The sequence below is a fragment of the Vulpes lagopus genome, chromosome 23 (assembly GCF_018345385.1).
Source record: "Vulpes lagopus strain Blue_001 chromosome 23, ASM1834538v1, whole genome shotgun sequence".
NCBI lineage: Eukaryota > Metazoa > Chordata > Mammalia > Carnivora > Canidae > Vulpes > Vulpes lagopus.
In genome coordinates, this window is record NC_054846.1 from 56,250,449 (window position 1) to 56,273,717 (window position 23,269).

A 23,269-nucleotide genomic window follows, 5' to 3' on the forward strand; every position below is an offset into this window, starting at 1 on the left:
CATGGGGGGGGCAGCATGGGGAAGGACCGAGGTGGGAGTGCACCCTGGGCCTCCCCATGGGCACCTCCATTCTCACCCAGCGCCTTCTCCATGGGCCTCGGTGCCCCCCCCCGGGGGGGGCATGGAGCAGCTTCCAGAAGGCTCCTCGTAGACCGCCTCATCTACACCGACAGCAGAGAGGATGGGGCCAGGTCCTCGTGGCAGTGCCGGGCTGAAGGCACCCCTTGCTGATGCCGCCCGTGGGGCAGCTGGGCCCTGGGCCAGGCCAGCAGGGCTGCCTTCCTCTCCCACACCTGGTGGGAGCCGGGCAGCAGGAGCCCAGGCTTCGTGGGTCCAACAGCCCCACCAGGCTGGTGTTGACCATTAGGGGTCCAATGGGGGCCTGGGGCTTGGGGTGCAGGTGGAAGCTGGTCGTGGGCCGGGGAGATGCTGGGGCTCTGCCAGAGGCCGAGGTCTGGTCAGGGGCCGCACTAGGCGGGGACAGGGCCATGATGTGAACTCCAGGCTGCAGCCCGGCTGACACAGGTGTAGACACCCGGGATCTCTTACTCCGTGCTGACCCCGCCCCACGTGCTGGGCACACCTGCAGCTGAACTATTGCTGTTAAGCGGATGAGGAGACAGGCGCCTGCCCAGGGGCGTGCAGGGCCCTCCCCGAGTCTCCCAGCCTCGGCCGTGGGCCTGGGGCTCCTCGGGCTCGGCCTTCGTGCTCAGAGCTGCAGGCTCCCTCCTGACCCCTATGGGGCTGCCCTTCCACATGGTGGGGGGGTGGTGAGCTAAAAGGAAGGCTCCCTGGGGGGGACCCCGAAGTCCTGCTTCCTGGATTGGGGCTCCCGGGGCAGGCTTGGTGTTTGCAGGCCTTCGGAACCCACTGCCCGGCTGGCTCCTCCCCGAGAAAGCACTAGGCCTCTGTCCCCGGGCGGCGATGTGCCTTCCCTGTCACCTTCTGGGGGCCCGGGCCCCACCGGGGAGCCACCCCAGTGAGCCCGCGCTCCAGCCGCCCCTCTCTGACCTGTTTGCAGAGCCCCGGAGCCCCACCATGGCAAGGACGAGATCTCCCTGTTGGTGGAGCAGGAGTTCTTGAGCCTGACCCAGGAGCACCTCATCCTCGTCACAGAGAGCCTGCCACCCGCGGGGCCCCAACGGCCGGCTCCCCGCCTGCCCGTGCCTCTCCGGGGGACAGGCAGCACCGAGGGTTCGGGAGCCCCCATCGCGGCCGGCGACACGCTCCAGGAGCCTAAGGTGGCCGTGTCTGTCCTCAGCGGCCGGCCGGACTGTGACTCGGTCGTGTCCACGGTGACGGGCATTCTGCGCGTTGCCAAGGTCAAGAACGTCAAGGGGGCGGACGCGGGGGGTCGCGTGCCGCGGGCCCCCAACTCGGAGGTCGGCAGGCTCCTGGCGCAGCTCCCACTGAAGCCGTCGGCCGCCAGCCAGGCCCCCGACACCGGGGCGGTGCAGGAGCACACGAGGGCCATCAAGGAGGGCTTCCTGCAGAACGGCACGCTCGGTGGCCCGGGGCCCAGGGACGCCCTGGCGCTCGGCCCGCTCCTGCTGCTTCCGCCCCCGCCGGCCCCCCTGTCCGCAACCCCTGACAAGCTCCCCGAGCTCCCCGCTCAGAAGAGGCAGCTCCCAGTGTTTGCCAAGATCTGCTCCCAGCCCGAGGCTGACGCGGCCACGGAGGGGCGTCCGTTCGTGGGTGAGTGGGGCCCGCGGGGAGGCAGCACAGGTGCACAGGTGCACAGGTGCACAGCGTCTGCGTGCCGAGGGGAGTGCTGGCCCCATGATGGGTGCGGGGGGCGGGCAGCCTGGGGAGCAAACACAGGGACCTTGAGCCCCGCATGCTTGGACAGGGGACGTGTCCTCTGTCCGGGCTCTGGGGGTGAAGGTGCCAGGCCCTGGCGTGCAGCCCAGGACGGGCTCCCCGGGGCTCCCAAGAGCCCAGGCCCCACCCCAGGGTGCCCCAGGAACCCCGCTCCTAGGCTCCGCGTGTTGGGTGCCCGTCCTGACCCAGCCGCTCAGACTGGACGGCCCCAGGGCAGACGGATGGAGGAGCGTGGACAGATGATGCAGCGCTGGGTGGGGAGGGCTCGACCCATGACCTTGAGGGGATGGCTGAACGTGGTGGGGAGGCCGAGGCATCAGAGCTCAGGGACACTGGCCGGACTCCAGGTCCCCGGATGGCCTCTGGCACCCAGAGGGCTCTTGGGAGCTGTGCCCACAAGGGACGTTCCCGCCACCTCCTCCTCCCCCCGTCCCACCCCGTGTGTGTCTGTGTAGACGTGCGGCCGAGGGAGCTTTCCAAGTGTGAGTGTTTGTAAGAGGCAATGTGGGTGTGGGGGTGTCCGTCCCGTGAGGCGGGGCGACGACAAGGCCGGAGCGTGTGCACGTGTCTGTGTGTCCGTCTGTGTCACGGGCGCCGGGAAACGGAGCTTTGGGGTGCGTGAGTGGCAGGAGTGTTCCGGGCGGCAGGAGGTGCGCGAGCGCCTGCAGGTGTGTGGGTCCCGGGGGAAGGGCTATAATTAGCGGCCACCGTCGTTCCAGCGCCCCGGCTGTGGGCTAAACTCAGCAACCAGAGACGCTCTTGCAAGAGACTCTCAGGACATGTTTTGCTAAAAATGTCGTTGTCGTCTGAACTGGCGGGGGCTGGCGCAGTCGGTCCTGTGCTGCTGGTGTATGGAGGCCCGGCCCAGTCCCGTCCAGACCCAGCGGTGGGACCCCTGGGCTTCGCTGGGGCAACAGCGGGTGGGAGCAGACCCACGCCCAGCAGGGTCCAGCCGCCACGGAGTGACCCAGGGCGCTTCCCAGCCAAGGCCCGGGGACACCTGCAAAGCCTCCAGGCTGAGAGGGGGCAAGGGGTCCTTCCTCGAAACAGACCCACATGAACGCGATCCCGCCCATAGTTCATTCAGTTTGAAGAATGAGTCCCTTTGCTCAAAGGGAAATCGAGGTAAAAAATCACGGCTGAGGGGGGGTTCTGGGGGGTCCAGGTGGTGCCCTCGCACCCGGGGCCACTCCATCTGTCTGGAGAGAGCCCCAGGCCTGGCCCGACCACGCACACCGTGAGCACAGGCCTTGCTGTGCCTGCGACGCCAGCGCCCCCGCGCCATCTCCCCGTACTCCCGGATATAGGGCCTCACTGTAGGCCCACTTCCTTCTGGAAACCCTCTGACCCTCTCAGATAGAAGCCGCCCCAGCCACCGTCTTCTCCCACTGTGTCCCTCTGTCACCTCGCGGTCCCCATCTGCCTTGTCCTGGAGCTATTTCTGGGTCTGTCTCTCTCTCCCTTCTTGTTGTGAGCTCCTGCAGGGCTGAGTCTGGCTCTGACTCATCACAGTGTCCTCAGGACTCAGGTCAGGGCCTGGCACTGGCGACCGGGCTGGATCCCCCGTAAGCGACGAAGCAGGAGTCGTGTCCGTGGTGCGGGGCCGGACCTCAGTGAGGCCACGTGCTCTATAGGCGCACAGGTCCCCCCACGGAGGAGTGGGGAGGGGTGCCCTGGAGGCAGCTCTGCATTCCCAAGCTTGGCCCTGTGGATGGACAGGGGGAAAGGTAGCAAGGAAAGAAAGCAGGGCAAAGGGGAAGGAGGAAGAGGGAAGGAAGGAAGAGAGATGAAAACAAAGGTAATTGGGAGGAAAGAAGTTTGGATGGAAGGAAGGGAGGATGGATAGATGGATGGGGGGATATGGATGGGTGGGTCCAGGTATGATGGACAGGTGGGTGGGTCCAGGTACAATGGATGAATGGTGTGTCCAGGTATGATGGATGGGTGGGTCCAGGTATGATGGACGGGTTGTGGGTCCAGGTATGATGGACAGGTGGGTGGGTCCAGGTACGATGGGTGGGTGGGTCCGTCCAGGTACAATGGATGGATGGATGGATGGGTGGGTGGGTGGGTGGGTCCAGGTACAATGGATGGATGGGTAGGTGGGTGGGTCCAGGTATGATGGATGGGTCATGGGTCCAGGTACGATGGACAGGTGGGTGGGTCCAGGTATGATGGATGGGTCGTGGGTCCAGGTATGATGGATGGGTCGTGGATCCAGGTACGATGGACAGGTGGGTGGGTCCAGGTACGATGGATGGGTCGTGGGTCCAGGTATGATGGATGGGTCGTGGGTCCAGGTACGATGGACAGGTGGGTGGGTCCAGGTACGATGGATGAGTGGTGGGTCCAGGTATGATGGGTGGATGGGTGGGTGAGTGGGTTCACGTGGGTGGGAGGGGAAGACTGCAATGGGCAGTGGTCTTCAAAGAGCTTCAGTGAGGACACTAGGCCTGGCTTGGACTGGAGGGAGACCCCAGAGTGGTTGGAGCCCCAGGTGTGTTCCAGGGAGGACCTATCACTTTGTCTACAAGAAAGTGCTCCCCACATTTAGCACGTGGCCTCCCAGAGCCGTTGACTCAGTTTCCCCCTGATGTAGAATGGAACCCTGGCACCAAGGAGCCGACAAAGGTTCGAGAGAGCCTCTTTCTCAGTCAGTGGCCCCAGACCCGGAAGGACACCTGCGGCGAGGAGGGCTACAATGACCCCGGGGGCTCCGTGTCCGTGGCCCTGCCGGCCAAGAAGTCCATGTGGCCTGCCGAGAAGAACCTGCTCTATGAGTTTCTTGGGGTCGCCAAGAACCCAAGCGGGCCGCTAAAGCTTCGCAGCAAAGTGGAGGTGGACGGACTGGAGCTGAAACGTAAGCTGACCCTGCCCGGGGGAGAGTCTGTAGGGGAAGGGATTCCAGAAACTCTCACGGGCTCGTGATGGCTTTGCCTCCAAATGGCTGCCTCAGCCACGGGCAGCTCACAGGGTTTCCCCGATGACATCCTCCGACTCACGAAATCGGGGAATTGACTTTATCCCACATCCCGTATCAGGAATGCAAGTGCTAGAGAGATGCAGGTGGCTTTCGGGGCCCCATGGGTGTCCTTGGCGGTCAGCTTGAGTACGGCCCTGAGCCAGGTCCACAGCAGCGCCCCAGATTGCTCGAACAACAGGGAAATCCACGCTTCACATGACTTCTACCCTAATATGATTCAATGGCCCTGCTTTCTCTCCCTACGAGTGTTCCGTTCAAACGTCCTTCCCCCACCACCCAAAAAAAAAGGGGAAATTGAGATCCCATCTCTGACTCTGTGAGCCCACGGGGCGTACTACACGGGGAGAGCATCTAGGATTCATCTCCCAGGACAACTCAGCCAAACCTTCATTCAGACTAATGTGGGGGTCACGCTATGTCAATTATATAATGTTTAAGATTTAAAAAAAAAAAAAATATATATATATATATATATATATATACAGCCAGTATAGACAGACTAGTCGGTGCAAGAGCCTCAGTGTTGCCGCGTAAATGTCCGCAGGGGGTGCTTTAATAATTTGGTAGGAGCGGATCCCAAAGGCACAGCAGTTATTGCTAAAGAACTGGATTTTCATAAAGCACAGAGAAGAATCTGGTTTTCCACGTAGGTCAGCTGTGGCCCTGGCCACCTGGTTTATGGTTGTCCCTTGCTAAGCCGCCTCCTGTCCTAGTGAGGGATGGAGAAAGCACTCCCAGCCAGGCCACGCAGGGACTCGCACCTCTTCCCAATTGGCCAGGTGTGTGCTAACGATGTTTTCCCGTAGTGGGAAAGCCACCCAAACTTTGAAGAACCCTTTTGGAGCTCAAAGACCTGACATCTGAGAACATGAATCCCGGGGTAGTCACGGCACAGGGGGCGGGGCGGGGGGCGCTGGCCTCTCCCTTCCGCAGTCCCTAAAACATTCTACCCCTCCTGTGACTCACAGTTAACCCGCCGGGGACCGTGGCCGACAAGAGCAACCTCAAGTATACAGGGAACGTTTTCACCCCACGCTTTGCCACGGCCCTGACCTCAGCCACCCTGAACCAGCCGCTCTGGCTCAACCTGAGCTACCCGCCTCCGCCCGTGTTCACAAATCACTCTGCCTTCCCACAGTATCAGGTGAGTGAGTGGGTCCCGGGCCTGGATCCCAGCTCCCAGCTCCCAGCTCCCAGCCACCCAGGAGTATGCCCTGCAGGGCGCCGAAATCACAAAGAGGCTCAGACTGCCTGTTTTCTTCACCATGGCCACGTCAGATCAGCTATGTGCTTTACACACGGGCACGTGGGCAGGCACACACACGCACTCTTGAATTTTCCGTTGTCTGAAAGCCAGCAAAACTGTGCTGTGTATTCCAGATCTGCTCCTGGCACAGGGCGATGGCTGGTCCTTGGGCTCCGGTGATGGGTGGTCCTTGGGCTCCAGGAACAGGGTGGTAGGTGGTCCTTGGGCTCCCTGGGCTCTTGGCACAGAGTGATGGCTGCTCCTTGGGCTCCCAGCACAGGGCAATGGCTGGTCCTTGGGCTCCGGTGATGGGTGGTCCTTGGGCTCTGGGAACAGGGTGATAGTGGTTCTTGGGCTCCCTGGGCTCCCGACACAGGGTGATGGCTGCTCCTTGGGCTCCCGACACAGGGTGATGGCTGCTCCTTGGGCTCCCGACACAGGGTGATGGCTGCTCCTTGGGCTCCTGGCATAGGGTGACGGGTGGTCCTTCGGCTCCGGGAACAGGGTGATGGTGGTCCTTGGGCTCCTGGGCTCCCAGCACAGGGCGATGGCTGCTCCTTGGGGTCCCAGCACAGGGCAATGCTGGTCCTTGGGCTCTGGGCATAGGGTGACGGGTGGTCCTTGGGCTCCAGGAACAGGGTGATGGTGGTTCTTGGGCTCCCTGGGCTGCTAGCACAGAGTGATGGCTGCTCCTTGGGCTCCCGGTATAGGGTGATGGCTGTTCCTTGGGTTCCTGGCACAGGGCAATGGCTGGTCCTTGGGCTCTGGGCATAGGGTGATGGGTGGTCCTTGGGCTCTGGGAACAGGGTGATGGGTGGTCCTTGGGCTCTAGGAACAGAGCAAGGGCTGGTTCTTGGGCTGCTTGGGCTCCTGGCACAGGGTGATGGCTGCTCCTTGGGCTCCCGGCATAGGGTGATGGGTGGTCCTTGGGCTCCAGGAACAGAGCAAGGGCTGGTTCTTGGGCTGCTTAGGCTCCAGGAACAGGGTGATGGTGGTCTTTGGGCTCCCTGGGCTCCCAGCACAGGGCGATGGCTGCTCTTTGGGCTCCTGGCACAGGGTGATGGCTGACCCTTAGGCTCCCTGGGCTCCTGGCACAGGGTGATGGCTTGTTTGGGCTCCTGGTACAGGGCAATGGCTGGTCTTGGGCCCCCAGCACAGGGTGATGGCTGGCCCTTGGGCTCCCTGGGCTCCCAGCACAGGGTGGTGTCTGTTCCTTGGACTCCCGGCGCAGGGTGACAGCTGGTCCTTGGGCTCCCAGCGTAGGCTGATGGCCTTGTCCTCATTTCTGATCCACCTGCTAGGACTTCCTTTAGAGTTGGATGATGTGTGTCCTAGAGCAGTCAGGACAGTCCCAGTTTAGTTTTTATCCCAGCATAATTATCAAAAGCACCCCCCCTTTCACCGTCCGGCGTCCTGGTGCGGATGCCAAACTACGTGGCCACCTTATTTCAGATGTAATAGCAGCTGAGGAGCCTTAGCTGGTCTCAGTGCACATTCTCAGCCTTGGGCTCTACGCTCCGGGGGCATCCGTGACCAGACACAAAGGGATGGTGAAACACGAGTAGCAGGGCTGGAAATTCTACTCACGGAGCTTCCTTATGCAGGAAAACCGAGTTTCTATAGTTTGTCTATTTAAAGTCGGTCTCCCTTACGAGCTGCCTCCTGCTGGGCGGAAGGAGGGGAAAAAAATCAAATCAACGTCCACTCTGGTTTAAGCCTTAGTCCAACTCAATGGCTTCAGCAGGCCCTTCGGGTGGTGTTCTGTTTCTCCAGGAGAGGGGGGCTCAGCATCTGGGGTCCCCTGGCCTCTGCCCCGGCTCCTCTCCAGAATGGCACACAGGTGTGCGGGCCGGACACCCCAACCTGTACAGCCGGGTCCTCGGGAGCCTGCTGCCCTGCTGGCCCGGCAAGGCCTGGAGAAGACAATACACCTGCAATCCACAGTCGCTCCTCTGTGTTCCTGCCCCTGCCGCTGTTCTGGGGGCCCTGGGTCACCTCCTCTTCTACAACCGGGTGGCAAAGCCTGCAGCCCAGAAGCCCCGTGCGCAGAGGGTGGATCTTCTCGACCCCATACAGAGCCTCTCTGAGCTGATCCACCAGACTTAGCCATCCGGGAGCGTAAACAGAAGCTAAGGGAGTTGAGCAGAGACTCCCTCTCTCTCCCTCTCATGTTTTGTTCCAAGCCTTTTTGTTAGTTTGTTTGCTAAAAAGGACGAGCGCCCTCCCTCACCTTCTGCAGGACGGAAAGCCTCCCCGAGGGGCTGTAAGGAAGCCTGACGGGCAGACGGGGAGGCCGGAGCGCGTCCGTCCCGAATCTGTCCCGCTCTTACCCGGGTCCTCAGAGAAGTGCCCTCGTCCATTTGCCACCCTCTCCTCTCACACTCCTTGCTCCTGTGTTTCTGCGTCTGCCCCTTTGCTCTTCGGTCCTTTATTCACCTCCTAGCCGCCGACACGTCCCTTCTTCTTATGCACGTGTTGACTCATTCGCTTAAGCAATTTTAAGAACCTTGGCTCCGCCCTGGCCACAGGCCGGGCACTGGCCAGGTGAGGGCGTTCGGAGAGGACGCTCAGCGCCCGGTGCTCGTTGGGTGCAGATCAGAGCCGGGTGCTGCGTGCACCCCACCTCTGGAAGAGAAGCGAGTGTAGGATTTTGTGCAGTGTGAACCGATCCACTCTCGGTGTGCTCGGGGCTCAGCGTGTGAAGCCGTTCACGATGGCTCCGTCCACAGCTTGTGACTTGGCTTTGCAGAGGGAGTGAGGCTTCAATGTATCTGGGCACAAAGGCTGCCCCCTGACACCTCCCGGGCTGTGATGGAGACCAGGGCAGTTTACCTCCTCCCAGCGTCTAGTGATTTCATCATCCAGCTTCGGGATGGCTCATTGGGAGGCCTGACACAATAAGAAGAAGGCAGGTTTTGGAATTGGCAGACCTGGCCTTACAGAAATCCACTGCTTTCAAGCTGTGTGGCCGTGGGCAAGCCGAAGTCCGCTAAATGCCCCGAGCCCTGGTTTCCTCACCTGTGAAATGGGCTCATAACAATCAGCAGCAGCCTCTACCTGACTCGGCTGTAAGGCTAATGGAGTCCGTGGGTGAGAAAGGCCTTTGAGCAACCTAAAGTAGGATGCAGACATTGGTTTTTATTATCATTCAACCCTGATCTTCCTAGGAAACGGGGTCAGGGAGCTCTGCAGACCTTGAGCAGACAGGAGAAACAGGGAGCAGTTGCTCCTTGCCCCTTTTCATGTGTGGCATCAGGAATAAAGATGAGGGCCCAAATCCAATTTACTCAGAGCTCCCCTGTGGAGTGACGTGGAGCCACGGAAGACTAAGTCTGCAGCGCCAAGTAGCCCCCAAGGTGGCAGGGCCGCTGGGCCTGGAGGAGCGTGGCGCCCGGCCAAGGAGGGAAGCTGGAAAGAGGCGTTGACCTCAGGCAAAAAAAAAAAAAAAGAAGAATGAATGTTTACCTGCCCGTGCCTATGATTTTACAGAATCACAGAATTGCAACTTGAGCAACCGGAAATGTCCTGAGCACCAGAATGTGCTGCGCGTGTGATAGTCGGCCCGGAGGGAGCAGGGGTGGCGGCTGTTTGTGTCCCACGGAGGCCGGGGGCCTGGGGAGCTGGCCTCGCAGCGCAGCCCCAGCTGATGGGCAGGGAGACGGGTACGCGGACCCCACGTGGGAGCAGGTCGTGTGCCGGGCCAGCCAGGACCGAGCCCTGTGTCCCACTTCAATGTCCAGGCTCCGGCTGAGGCATGAGGAGGGGCATGCAGGGGCCAGGCTGCAGGTGTTGTGGGGGGTGCCCTGGCCGCAGGTGCTCTGGCTGCCGGACGTAGGAGCCGCCCGACCGAGGGCCGTGTGAGCGGCCAGGGTGCAGCGAGCAAGGGGAGGTTCTGGGATGGAGGGGGGAGGGGGGCACCCTGCAGGGATGCTGTGGCTTCTCCAAGGAGCCCGAGGGCCCTGAGGAAGCCCCAGGGGCACAGTGTCCGCCGTCAGCACTTTGGTGAGTGGCACAAGCTGAGCCCAGCATCTTGGGGGCAGCGTCTCTGGATTCAGAATCTTCCAGAGACACACACAGGCCCGAGGGGCACTTTGGGCTGCATCCTCGGGGGAAACTGTGGGTTGGCAGTTGGAGGCCGCCCTGGCCGGCAGGGCTGTGATCTGTCCCCAGCCCCCAGAGCGGGTGTGTGTGCACACGGGGGCCCGTGGCCACCCTGCATGGAGCGCTGACCAGAAGAGCGACTTCCCATCTGGCTCCGTGGCGGCCGGCGCCTAGAGTGGGGGAGCAGTGGGATCATTAGCAAGATCCTGACTCCACGCCGGGAGCTGCTTGGGGCCCTGGGGACACGCAGACTCCTCTACCTTCCTGCCTGGGCTCGTCAGGAGGTACAGCCCAGGGTGGGTGTGCACGCCTGGGCATGGAGCTGTGGACACCTGGGAGCGCCCGTGCCGACGTGCTTACAAGCACGTGGATGGAGACCCACAATCCCGTGCACACACACACACACAGATGTGCATTGACGACCACGTCATGGGGCAGGATGGAGTTTGGGGCAAGGCCCTTAGGTCTACAGAACTCGCCCCTTCGCGGGCCTCACGGTGGGGACGCAGGTAAATCTGTAGCCGCGGGGAGAGAGGCGCAGAGATGCGAGGGGCCTTCCTGAGGTGACGGGCCTCCCAGAGGGCAGAGCTGGGACTCTCGAGGTGGGGGGGGGGGGCACAGAGAAGGCTCCGCCCCGCGGCTGTGGGAGCTGCTCCGCGGGCCTCGGGCCCGAGCCGTGCTTGCCCAGCGTGCAGCTGTCCCCCTGCCCCGGCCGCGGGCCCTGGAGCGGCGTGGTGCCGGCCGTGCTGAGCGCGCCTCTCTCCGCAGGGCCTGTACCCACCGCGCGCAGCCAGGATGCCCTGTCAGCAGCCCCCGCAGCCCCCGCTGGGCTGCTCCTCCAGGCAGGTGAGTAGGCCGCGTCCCCAGCCCTGCCCAGCTCCACACGACCTTGCGCCCAGAGGGCACTGTGTCCTGCGACGGGCCCGCGGGCCACTCTCCGTGCTCGCCGCCTGCCCTGGGCCCCCCATCGACGGCATCCCTGGGGCTCGCGGCTGCCCCTTGGAGCCCCCCCGCCCCCGTGCCCACCCGTGTCGGGGCTCCACCCACGCGAACGTCCCAGCCCCCCTAGGGGGCGGCTTGGCGCTCACGGCACGGGGCCCAGGGAGATGGAGGCCTTGTCAGGGTCACCGAGTCACCGTAGGAGCCAGCTTGTGCGGTGGCCACCGGCGGCCTCGGCGTCTCAGGGACTTCCAATAATAAATGAGAGGTTTTCAGCCACAGCTCCCTGGGCTGGTTGTGCTGGGCTGGTATTGGGTTCGAGGCTGTGTCATGTGTCCCCCCCTCGGGGAGCTTGCTGGACCCACGGCAGCTGTTGCTCCTGCCATGTAGACAGGAGTGTGTGTGTGTGTGGGGGGGGGAGCAGAGCGCCTGCTGCTGGGGCCTGGGCTTGGGGCTAGCGCCTGGCAACCGGCACCCACCTTCCGTGGCCCAGGAAAGCCGCACGGTGTGGCCCAGCTGCGGCTGGCTGCAGAGTCACCCCCTTTCCCGTCAGCGTGTCATTCAAATACAAGCCGTCTGGTCACACCGAAGTCACAGGCAGGCCGCAGAGGCAGTCCCGGTGCATGTGGGCCCCAAGTAGCGCCCGGGCCAGAAGCGCAATAAAAATCAAATTACTGGCTGGTTCATCTGCAACTGAGACTTGATCGCACGCGCGTCTTGTCTGTGGGCTGCTCGGCCGAGTGCCCCCCACCCACGTCCAGCAGTGGACTCCAGCTCGGAAACTGCAGGATGGGGGGTGGCCTCAGGTCCGGCTGTGGGACCCCAGCCAGCGTGGCTCCACCGCGGGTGGACAGACCCCCACACTCAGACTCACCGTCTGGGGGCTTCTTCCTGCCCGGCAGGGAGCAAACCGCACCTCTGACCTGAGCTGTGTTGGAATGTTCCAGAAAGCAGAGAAGAGCCCGGAGGCCCGGGGCTGCTCGTGTCACAGTGGGGGCTCTGCGTCCTCGGGGAGCGCAGAGCTGAGGCCCAGCCTGGCCCGGGGAGCCTCAGCGGGCACCCCTACCTGGCCCACAGAGAGTGACCCCGGCTCGGGGAAGGGGGGGGCCGACAGCCCCACGCAGGTGCCCGCGTCTGTCTGAGAAAGCGCTGGAGGCCCTTGGTTCCAAACAGAGACAAACCACCCCGGAGAGGTGGTCCTGTCGCCGGTTCCCGCAGGGTCCTTCCGGCCGAATCTATCTACACACACTTTACACGAATGTGGCTTTCCGGGCACGCGGCTCTGTCACTGCCGTTGCCGGCGAAGCGCATCCTGGAGATGATTCCAGAGCTGTGCGCGCTGTGTCACGGGGTTCACCCGCTGTGTGCGGTTGGGGACATGTCCCCCAGGAGGCCCGCGGGAGCCCCCAGGCATCCCCCTGTGCAGGCCTTGGACCGTCCCACTCCCAGGAGACCCGGGGGGGCCTCCCTGCACGTCCGCCAAGGCACCTGTCCCCGGGGGGAGGGCATCCTGGCCTCTCTCTGTGAGTTCTTGGCTCTTTGTCACGGTCCGCGTGTCATCTTGGGCGTTTGGGGGCCCACGTCCAGCATCCGTGAGTCCTACCTGCAGCCTGGTGTAGGAGGGGGCTCAGCGGGAGCAAGCACACAGGCCCCGGGTCCGCGTGGGCCTTAGGGGTCCGACTGCGAGTCACGCCTGTGGAGCCCGTGGAGTGCTTACCTGCAAGGTCCGAGCTCCTGAGCCACCTCCTCCGTCGTGCTCCTGCCGCCCAAGCTCTGGGACTGGAAGGAGAGAAGCCGCACGGGCCTGGCACGGCCTGAGCCCTCCGGAAGCCCCAGCCTTTGCGATCCTTTTTTTTTTTTTTTTTTTTTTTTTTAAATTAGAGAAGGATCCGCAGGGTGAGAGAGGGCTGTTGCTGTGCTGGGTCCCCGGGCGGCTTGGATGCTGGACTCTTGCTTTTAAAGACGACGTCCAGAAGTTTCCCTCGCTTTGACTGCAGCTCCCTTCAGCGTGCGGGAGGACGGACGTCACCCCGTACAGGAGAGGGTCTTCTGACGTCCGTAGAATACAGTGCCTGCAACGTAACGAGCTCCCCATCATTGCAGGGATTCGAGCGGACCCCGAGTGGCCTCTTCTTTGCCCTCTCCCCTCTTTTTTGTCTTGCGCTCCTTCATTTAACGCATGTTTATGGAGCAGCTGCTGTGGGCCAGGCCCCGTCCCAGGGCCGAGAAGACAACGCTCGATGAGACCGCTGGGGCCCCGGCTCTTGGTGGAGGTCGGATCCGGGGGGCGGGTGGGGGGGTGCTGAGCTCTACGGAGCCTGGATCCTGCTGCACGACGCTGCCGCCGGCCCCGGGCGGCCACCTCAACCCACACCAGTTACAGTGAGCGTGCACCTTCAGCTCCTCGCCCTTCGCGGCAGGCGCAGCTCAAGTGGCCGCAAGTCGCCGCGGGCGGGTGGTGGCCCATGTACTGGGGGGCTGGGTGCCAACATCCCCGCGGAGCCACCCTGTCCCAGACGCCCCGAGGTCGAAGCCAGGGCCGTAGAAATATCAACAGGCCTTTTTTTTTTTTTTTTTTTTTTTTTTTTTTTAGGTAAAAATGAACGAGGGCTCTCAGGGGCAGCTATTGGCAGGGGATGGGGTGGGGAGGGGAGGGCAGCGCAGAGAATGGAAATAAAGTCCATTTGCTGTTCATCAGGCTGCTGTCGGCCGACTCGGTGTCCGTGCCGCGGAGGGAGTGTTCGCCCTCCTGCCAACGGGGAAACTGAGGCCCGGGTGACCTGGGCACCTTGGCAGCCAGGCGCAGGGGGGAGGCTTGGGCTTCGCCACAGTCCTCGTGGGGCCTCCCGCACACCCGCCGTGCCGGGGTTAAGGCTGGGGTCCGAGCGAGGCCCTGGAGGTTCGGAAGCAGCGGGCTCTGGTGGACGCGGCCCCTCTCGTCTGTGACCTGCAGGTGACGCCGTACAGCCCACAGCAGGTGGGACAGCAGGTGTTCCGCTCTCCCTACGCCCCCCTGCTGAGCTACATCCCCTTCGTCCAGCCCGGCTACCCGCACCCTCAGAGGACACCTCCAAAGCTGTGCAGCCATCCCCGCGACCCTTCCCCGATGGCGGGAGACGGGCCACAGTACGTGGTCCCCCAGGCGTATGGGTGAGTCCTCAGCCCCCTCCTCGGGCGCACCTCTGTTCGTGGGAAGCTGCAGGGCTGGGAGGGGAGCTGGTTCTCGAGTTGCAGGGTCCTGGGGAGGGAGGAGCCCTGGCCTGTCCCCGGCCCTGTGGGCGCCGGAGGGAGCTGGTGCGCAGGCCAGGCTGCTCAGGGCCGCAGGCCCACGGGATCCTAGCCACGCAGCCGTGGACGTGGGCACTCGGCCTGCAGCGGGGCCGGCAGTGGAGCAGGACCCATCTGCCGAGGCCCGTTTGCTGGGCTCCCCGCGGCGCGGGGGACCCTGAGCTCCCTCGCAGGCCAGTTGCCCCCACGTCCTGCGGAGGGTGTAGCAGGCCCGGCGGCAGGGGCAGGGCTTCGCAGGTGATGCAAACCTCGACACACACTTTCCACGACGGCTGTTGTCCTAAATGAAAGGACTGGCGGTCGCCCACTTGCACCTGCAAACCTTCAGCTCATATTTGAGGCTGGGAGGAGGGTGGGGCCTGAGGTCCCCCTGGGGACCCCAGTCCCCACACACCCTGGGGAGGCGCGTCTGAGCTTGGGAAACTCCACTGCTGGGATTAGGGACGTCGGTCCCCAGCCTTCCACGTCCCTGCACAGACCCCTGCTGTGGTGCCCCCTGGGCGCCCCCAGACCCTCACCCTCTCAGTCCTGCGTCTTATAAAAGGATGACACATTAGCGAGAGGTTTCTGTGGTCGGGATGCTTGGGAAGAGCTGAGGGAGACACAGGTGAACGGGTTTCTTACCCATCGGGGCCCTCAGATGGCTTCATTGCCAAAGTGCCTGGGAAATGTTCCTGGGGTGGGGTCGGTGGCCTCACCTGAGCCCCAAATCCACAGCCCATTTTCCTTCTCCTTTTCTCTTTTTCCTCCCTCCTTCCTCCCTCCCCATCTTTTCTGCTTCTCCTACCACAGACGAGGGTGCATGTCATCTGCACCCCCTGCCCCCCAAGCTCTGTGTCGGGTCCTGTGGTTGATGGGAATGTAGCCTGCAGGGGACCCACAGCGGACGAGGACGAGTTTCCTCCCTTCGGAGTCTGAGTGGCTGAGATGTGGGGAGCATCCTGGGGCCCAGGGCGGTTGCACGACCTGCTGTGGGGGGGTGTGTGGGCCCGCAAGGCCCCAGGGAGCAGCCGTGGGAGGAGGGGAGGGGGGTGCAGCCCTCACACGGACGGACACATGAGGCCGGGGCAGCAGAGGTGCGTGCTTGAAGTATTTGATTTACCCCTAAAAAAGGTGGAAAATAGGATTAGAAAGGGAGGTTGGGTTTGGGTGTTAAAGGCTCTGACTGGGAGGCCCGGGGCCTGCAGCCTGGTGCAGGACGAGCACCACCGTGGGGAAGGAGGGGAGGAGGGTCCCCACCTGGGCCCTGGCTGCGGGCGGAGGCGCTGGGCGCTGGAGGATGGTGCCATGGGGGGGGCGTAGTTGGCAGGGTGGGCAGTGGCCGAAGGGGCTGGGGACGCCAGGGAAGGGGCTCGGCGCAGGCCCGAGTCCCCCAAAAGCATGACTGGTCGTGGGCAGCGCTTCCTGGAGGGAAGAAAGGAGCGAGGCAAAAGTCCTTCCTTGTCTCCTTCACGGGGAGCAATAAGGCAGCAGGAAAGGCAGGCAGGGGCCGGGGGAGGGGAGGACAGAGAATGAGGGAGGGCCACCTCCCGAGCCGGGTTTGAATGAAGCGACAGCATACATAGGGGCGCTGTGCATCAGGGCAGTGGCCCCGAGGTGGGAGCTGGAGGGGGGGAGTGGCTGCGGGGCAGCAGGGCCTGGGGGGCACGGCCAGGCTTCGGGCCAGGCCCTGGGGAACTGGTGAAACTTCCCCGGGTGGAGGTGAGGTGGCCTGCACGGAGTCTGCACCAGGAGCGGGGCTCGGGCAGGGGCGCAGGCCGGACCGGCTGCTGTAGGGGGGTAGGGCACGGGGGGCAGAGGAGGAGGCATTTCCTGGAGAATGTGGGGGGAGCAGGGCTGGGGGAAGCACGCAAGGCCATTGGGGGGACGAGGGCATCAGGGATGGCGTGGTGGGGCGACGGGCAGGGGCAGGGGAGAGGCTGGCGGGAGGAGCAGGGCTCCGGGGATGAGGCGGCCCCCCTACCCCTCCTTACCCTCTACCCCTCCTTACCCCCTACCCCGGCTCCCATACCCACCTTGCCCCCCCTATTCCCTCCTCCCCCACTCCCTCTAGCTCCTCCTCTCCCCTCCCTCCCCCTCCTCCTCTCCCCTCCCTCCCCCTCCTCCTCCTCTCCCCTCCCTCCCCCTTCTCCTCTCCCATCCCTCCTCTCCCCTCCTTCCCCCCTCGCTCCTCCTGTCCCCTTCCCTCCCTCGCCTCTCCCCCGCCCCTCCGTACCCCCTCCCTTCCCACTCACCTTCCCCCCTCCCTGCCCCATCCATTACCACGCAGTTACCTCCCACACATAACAAGCTCGAGGGTGAAAGGAGCACAGGTCCTAGTGGCACAGGCAGTGCCAGTGGGGAGGCTGCTGCCGGGGACCATGCCCCAGGCCAGGGCGCTGGTGCTCTTCCTCCAGGAAGCCCTCCCTGATGCCCCTCGCCCCCAGGACCCCCGGCTCCCTCCGACACTCTGGCGAGTGTCATGTGCAGACCAGGCCCCGGGCAGGTGAGCCCCCAGGGCATCTCCCCCACCCCCCTGCCGGGTGGCCTGGCTGCGTGGGGACGTGGCATCAGCGGTCAGGCGTGTCCCCAGTGATTCATTACCGATGGTTATTAGGCTGAGCTGCGGGTTCCAGTTTTTGTTTCATAAACCAGCACAGAATCCGGGGCGTCCTGGCCCGACCTGAGTCTCCATCAGTTCCTTTGAGTGTGAGCTTGGGGCAGAGGGAGGAAGGGGTGGGGGCGAGGAGGGGGGCGCCAGCAGAGGCCCCTCCTCGTGCCAGGTCCCGGGCTGCAAACCGGGCAGATATCGTCTCCGCTCTCTTGGGATTTACTTAATGAAAAGCGAATCAAACTAACCCGAAGCCCAGCTTGCCCCAGCCCCTCAGGGCGCCGGTTTGTTCCCATCGCTTCTTCCCTCCCCCGCCCTCTCCCCCCCCTTTTTTTTCTTTTTTCTTTCATTAATTTAGACTGTCTCCTGCTTTGCGCACCAGCCGCAGGAAGGCCCGAGAACCCCGGGGTCAGACTCCGTGTGGCCGGGTGCCCTGCTGCGGTGTGTATAGAGCCTGGCTCCCCTGCGGACAGGACAGGACGATATCCCTGTAGGGCTGTGCGAGTAGCTGGTCCCATGGGGCAAGGTCAGGCCGGGTCATGGGGGAGCCGCCGTTGGGGCCCCCCTGAGGCGTGAGCAGCCCTGGAACCCAGGCAGAGTGGGGGTGGGCGGGTGTCATCTTTCCCCGCGGGAAGGTGCGCCGCTCAAATACGTTCCCTGGGGGGCCTGGCAGGGGTCAGGGTGCTTGGGCTCAGGTGCTAAAATAGGGAACCGGGTTCAGCTTGGCACCCATAAGGGGACAGGCAGCCCCGGGACCGTGCAGACTCTGGGGCTCACCCTGGGACCCGACCCTGAGTCCCGTGATGCTGCGGACCCCCTGGGGGACACACGGGTCTTCCCGGGCAGGTCAAAGGGCCGGGGAGGTGCTCAGGTGCAGACAGGCCCCCTGTTGTGCAGTCCTGGAGATGGGGACAGCGCTGGGCCCAAGGAGGCAGTCCCTGCAGCCCGCTAGGCCCTCCCGGATCTAAGGAAGTGGCCCTGGAAGCTCTTAATTGTCCTCCAATTGTATCCTTGCAGTATTTTATTTTCCCAGAACCAAAACTTTTTTTTAATGATGCTGAGCATTTAGCCTCCAAACCTGTCACAGCCTTCCCGGTCCCCGACAGCCATAAGACAACACACTTCTCCCAATATCTCCGCCAACCCCAGGAGTCCCGTCATGAGGTCCGTCTTCTTTCTCTTCCAGGTTCGGCTCAACGGCTGGCGGGCCCCTGGTGAACAGCCCCTATTTTTCCTCCAGTGGGAATGGCATAAACTTTTAGATGATCTTCTCTCCTCCCTCCTCTTACCTTAGCCCTCAGATCGGGGCTGAGGGCTCTGGAACTCCGGGTTCTGTAATTGCGTGGCCGGGGGTTTGGAAAACCAAAGTTCCGACCGTGTCACAGACAGAAAACGGCAAGACCGGGCTCATCTCTTGACCACCTGTGTCACACACCCCGCACCCCACACACACGCCTCCCTCGCATCCGTACCCCCGCCCCCTGCTTGACCACATATGCACCTGTATTTAGCTGACATGAGTGACTTTTGTTTCTGTTGTTGTTGGTAAAATAGAAGTAAGACGCTTAATTTTAGAAAGTTTGTATTTTATGATAAAAGTGTGAGCTGCTTGAAACAGAATGTGCCTGTGTATTTTTGTCACGCTTTGTGTCATCTTCACTGCTCATTTCCCCACGCACGACATACAGCGTTGACCCAGGACGTGACAGGAGACCACGGGCTGGAGCCCTCGTGGCGCTGCTGTCTAAATATGAGCCCCCGGGCCGGGTGGGGGGGGAAGGCCATAACCGCCAGGGCTGAGCTGCTCTCTCCTGTGAGAGCTGCTCTCTCCCCACTCGTTTCTCAACCTCCGGGTTCATGCATCTTAGGAGCAGACTGAGCAGAGCACCCTCCTCAGGCGGTTGTTTTACAGGAAAAGCCTCTCTTGCATGTGAGATGGGGAAACGTGACCTGGAAATCCATTCCGGAAGTAAGCGTGCCTGTGGTAGACCCCGGTAGGGACAGTGCGCCGGTGCCCAGCTCCGGGCCAGCCTCCAAGCCACATGAGCTGGCACTGCTCACGCATCCATCTCGATCAGCTTTTACCAGCGACTTGACTAAGGGCGTTGGGAGCCTCCTGACCACATGCGTGGAGGACACAAATCTGGGGACAGGAGTCGCCTCGGTGGGGACCGCGCATGTACTGAACTCCCCTGTACCCCTGCAGCTGCCCGGAGCCGGGACAAAGCCAGAGTGGCTCTCCCCAAGGTGGTCCCGCCAGCCATCACTGACCAGGGTGGTCCGGGAAGCGACACCCGTGTGCCATCCTTCAGCAGACTCCAACAAGTTCAAATTAAACAGGTTACTGTAAGGACCTACTCTTGGGGGGAAAAAATGAGCTATGCACAGAAAAGATAGACCGACACTATCAGTTCTAAGTTGCTCTATTGCCGATCTGATTAGTTATGTGACGGCTCACCACCTACCCTGGCTGAGTCCGATCCTGGTAGCAGTGACAGGCTGGGGGCTGGAAATCCCTGATGTCCCAGGACAGGCTGTGGCTCCGTGCCCACGAGAGCCTTTCTCCTGCCCTCACATCATGAGGCCATTGGCCTCACTGGCCTCTCCTGGGAACCTGGAAATTAGTTTCTCTTCTAAGTTCTCTTAAGACACAGGCCCCCTTCCTTTATCCACGGTCTAAGTCTGGGATGCTCCCCAAGTTCTTCAGCCCCTGCCCCTAAGGCCGGACCCTGTTTCTAGTATATCTTATTATTTTTTTATCTGACTAACAATCTAGACTCTCCATGGACTCTAAGAAACATTAGTCCCCTAGGATTCTGACAAATTCAGGAGCACTTTTCTTTCCTGAGGGGCTTTCTCACATTGTATCTCCAGGTATGAACCCCAGGCTGGACCATACCTTACTACTTTCTCTTGATCTCAGGCTTTTCAGAGGCAGGAGAGAGTAAGAGAAAAAAACATTGATTTTTTTTTTTTCTTTGGCCAGACCTGGGTTCTAAGCCACTTTCCAACACTGACCTTGGGTCGAGAACTTAGGCTTTATTAATGGTAATGTTAAGAGTTGAGAGGATTAAAAGATCATGTGGGCTTAATATAGGTTTAATGTCTACTTAATGCAGACTTGTGGTTCTACAATGATGGAGTGAAGACGTTTCTGTCCCTCTTAAAATTGGCCCTCAAATAGCAAGGAGAGCAAGAAAACCTATGCAAACTCCTTTCTCAGTGAAACTAGGAGAAGCCAGCACCCCCCCCCCGCCCCCATCCACTATATACGAAGGCAGAAACGGGACGGAGGAAGAGTAAGCGCCTCAGTGGAGCAGGGGAGGATTGTGCTGACGAGCCCACTGAAGGAGAACGATCAACAAGGAGCAATTTCCTCCTGCCAACTCCTAAAGGTCTCAGGAGGTGCCCGTGCTGGATGCCGTGGAAGGAGATGGTTCAAAGGGAGGCCATGAGGTAAGAGGTAGCTTCTATCCTGGCCCCACACAGTGAGGGGCCACGGGCAGTTCTATAGAAGACAGAAGGCCGGGGAACACTTGGAGAACATGCATAAGGATCGTGGAGCTGAGAGTTCAGGTTGAAAATGGGGATTAAGTGAAATACATGTATACATCCAGTGGCACCGCTAAGTTTTAACCAAGAGGTAGGAGTCTGGAGGGTCCTCTGGAAAAACTGAACTGCCCCAAAGGCATTTGAGGGTACCAGTGAAAATTACCCTATGATTATGTCCATTACAAAGAGCTGCCAATCAACTTTCAAAGACCTGAGTCTTAACAGGAATGGACAAACTCCAAAAAGAAAGAAATGGATCAAAACAAAGGTAAAAAAGGAACCAAAAAAGAAAAAAAAAGGACCATAATACTCTCAGGGAGATAAGATAGTACATTAAAAAAAAATAAGACAATATGCCATACACTTATTTTTAAAAATCTGAACAAGAAAGTGCTTTTGAAATTAAAACAGTGATAGTTGATGTTTTTCAGTGAAGAGAGTTGGAAGCTAACATCAGAGAGATCTCATGGAAAAGAGAACTAAAAAAAGACACGGGATGGATTATAGGAGATAAAACATGGGAAAATGAGAGGATCAGTCCAGGACACCAGCTATCCACCTAACAAGAGTTCTAGGCACAATAGCAACAATAAGGGGAGGGTAGTACTAAACACACACACACACACACACACACACAAAAAAAAAAAAAAAAAAAACAAAAAAAACAGGGAAATATCCCAAATACAATGGTCCCAGACCAGTGCTGAAAAAAATGAATTAAAAAAAGAATCTCTCCCAAGACATTTCCCTGTAAAATTTCAGAATATTAGGGATCAAGGCAGGATGCTAATAACTGCAGAGAACCTCACTCACATACAAATGTGCAAGAATCAGGAAGGCATCAGATTTCTCAACAGTAACCCGGTGAACGTAAAGGATCCCAGGACAAAGCTGTCATCACTTTGATTGGAAATGATTTTTGACCTGGAATTTTAAAGCTCAATTTTTATCTGTACGGGTATAGAATGGAGGTGTTTTTAGACATGCAAAGTCTCAAAAAAATGTTGCCTCCTTGCATGCTTGTCAACAAATTAAGGGAGGGTGTGCTCGGCTAAGACGAGCAGGTAGGCCAAGAAAGAGGATCCGGAATCTGGAAGCAGGTATTCAACAGAACGTGAACAGGAGGGAGGCTAAGGAGGCATCCGAGGCGGTGAGAGAGGAAGGGCTCAGCTCAGAACCGGGGAAACCACCACCACCACTGCCAGGCCAGGCAGCAGCAGGAAGCTGGAGACCTAAGACAGCAGGTATATCCACGGGGGCCAGGCGGCTGGAGGAAAAGAAAACAGATTATCCCAACGGAGTTGACTGGGTAGAAACTTGTACTGAGAGTTGTTTTATAGTGGTTGGTGGGGGTGGGAAGACTTTAGCTGTAAATTCAAGTGAAAAATGCAACAACTGTCAACTTGGCCACGGACAATGTTTACGCGGTCATAAACAATAAAAAGCCCAAATATAGACCTTACCAAAACTCGTGTTATAACTGCCGTGGAAGGATGGAGGTGAAGAGAGAGGTGCGGCTAAAGCTAAACTCCTCACTTGCTGCAAGAGAAAGTCGGTATGTGGTATCCAAAATGGATGATTTCAGAGAATGGGATTCCCATAGTTATCTAGAAATGTGGAGGTAGGTCCCAAGATGAAGTCTCAGCCCTGAAACTCCTCCTCCAGGACTTGAGGTCCTCCAAGGCTCCCTCCTTGGGGAAGGCACCCTCAGCTTTGTGTTATTCGTTCCTCTGTATGATGGGATTTCCATTTGGCACCAAGCACGCGTCTTCCCCCTTCTTCCTTAGTAATAGAACCTCATTTTTCAGGTCGGCACTTGGCCACCTGGAATATGTGACCGAGTTCTAACAGAATGAGATGCAGGCAAAGTGCTTGCGTGATTTCTGGAGGTCAAAGCTACAGTATGAAACTGGTAGGAAGAGCAAGAAGACAGAAGGAGGGAGCCTGTAACAGTGGGGGTGCCAGGCCAGCCCTGGAGTGTCTGTCCGAAGACTTTGCTTATGTCAGAGGAAAGCGAACACCTTTGAAAAGCCACTGTTATTTAAATTTTTTTCCCCCAAGTAGCCAAATCTAATCCTAATTCACACACTCAAAAATGAAGTAACACCATTTCTTCAAAAAGGCTTTTTTCCCTGCTATTAAATGTTTTTGAGATCAGATAATGTCATCTTTCCACCCATCCACCCACCCATCTATTCATTCATCCATCCATCCATCTATCCATCAATCCATCATCCATCTTCCTGTTCATTCATTCATTCATTCATTCATTCATTCATTCATTCATTCATCATTTAGTGACTTTATTGACTTAGTCACTTTAATGACTCCCTCCCCAGTACATTGGGCATTGGGCGAGGGGCTGAGTTACATACCTGGACAATCGTATTATCTGCCATAACAGAGCTAGTTGACTATAATTAAAGAAAACTTTCCAACAAGGAAGGCTTTCCTTGTCATAATCATACAACCTCGTGGTTCCCAAAAGGAGAAGGAGAAAATTGACTTAGTGAGGTCGGTCTCATGACTGACTACATGAAATGTATTCACCAGTTGCTCCACTTTACAAGGAAAGAAGCAGGCCTAGACAATGCAAAAGTAGTCATTCTACATTTTAGGGGATTGCATCTTTTTACCGAATGAATGAGGCCAAGTACCCACTATCAGTCAGGGCCCAGCCCAGACAGGAGACAGAGCCACTTCAGTTATTTTAATAGGATTTAATATAAGTAATTATCAGCTCTCCATT

General features: G+C 59.7%; 1 protein-coding gene across 1 annotated transcript in view; it reads left to right on the plus strand.

Moving 5' to 3' along the window:
* Window positions 1-18,230, plus strand: part of C23H1orf94 (chromosome 23 C1orf94 homolog) — a 34,231-nt gene extending 16,001 nt beyond the window's left edge. The window contains exons 2-7 of the mRNA XM_041737781.1: window positions 1,022-1,695; window positions 4,421-4,681; window positions 5,773-5,948; window positions 10,920-10,997; window positions 14,044-14,240; window positions 18,155-18,230. Coding sequence (XP_041593715.1) covers window positions 1,022-1,695; window positions 4,421-4,681; window positions 5,773-5,948; window positions 10,920-10,997; window positions 14,044-14,240; window positions 18,155-18,230 — 1,462 coding nt within the window. The remainder of the gene's footprint in view (window positions 1-1,021; window positions 1,696-4,420; window positions 4,682-5,772; window positions 5,949-10,919; window positions 10,998-14,043; window positions 14,241-18,154) is intronic.
* Window positions 18,231-23,269: the final 5,039 nt, after the last annotated feature.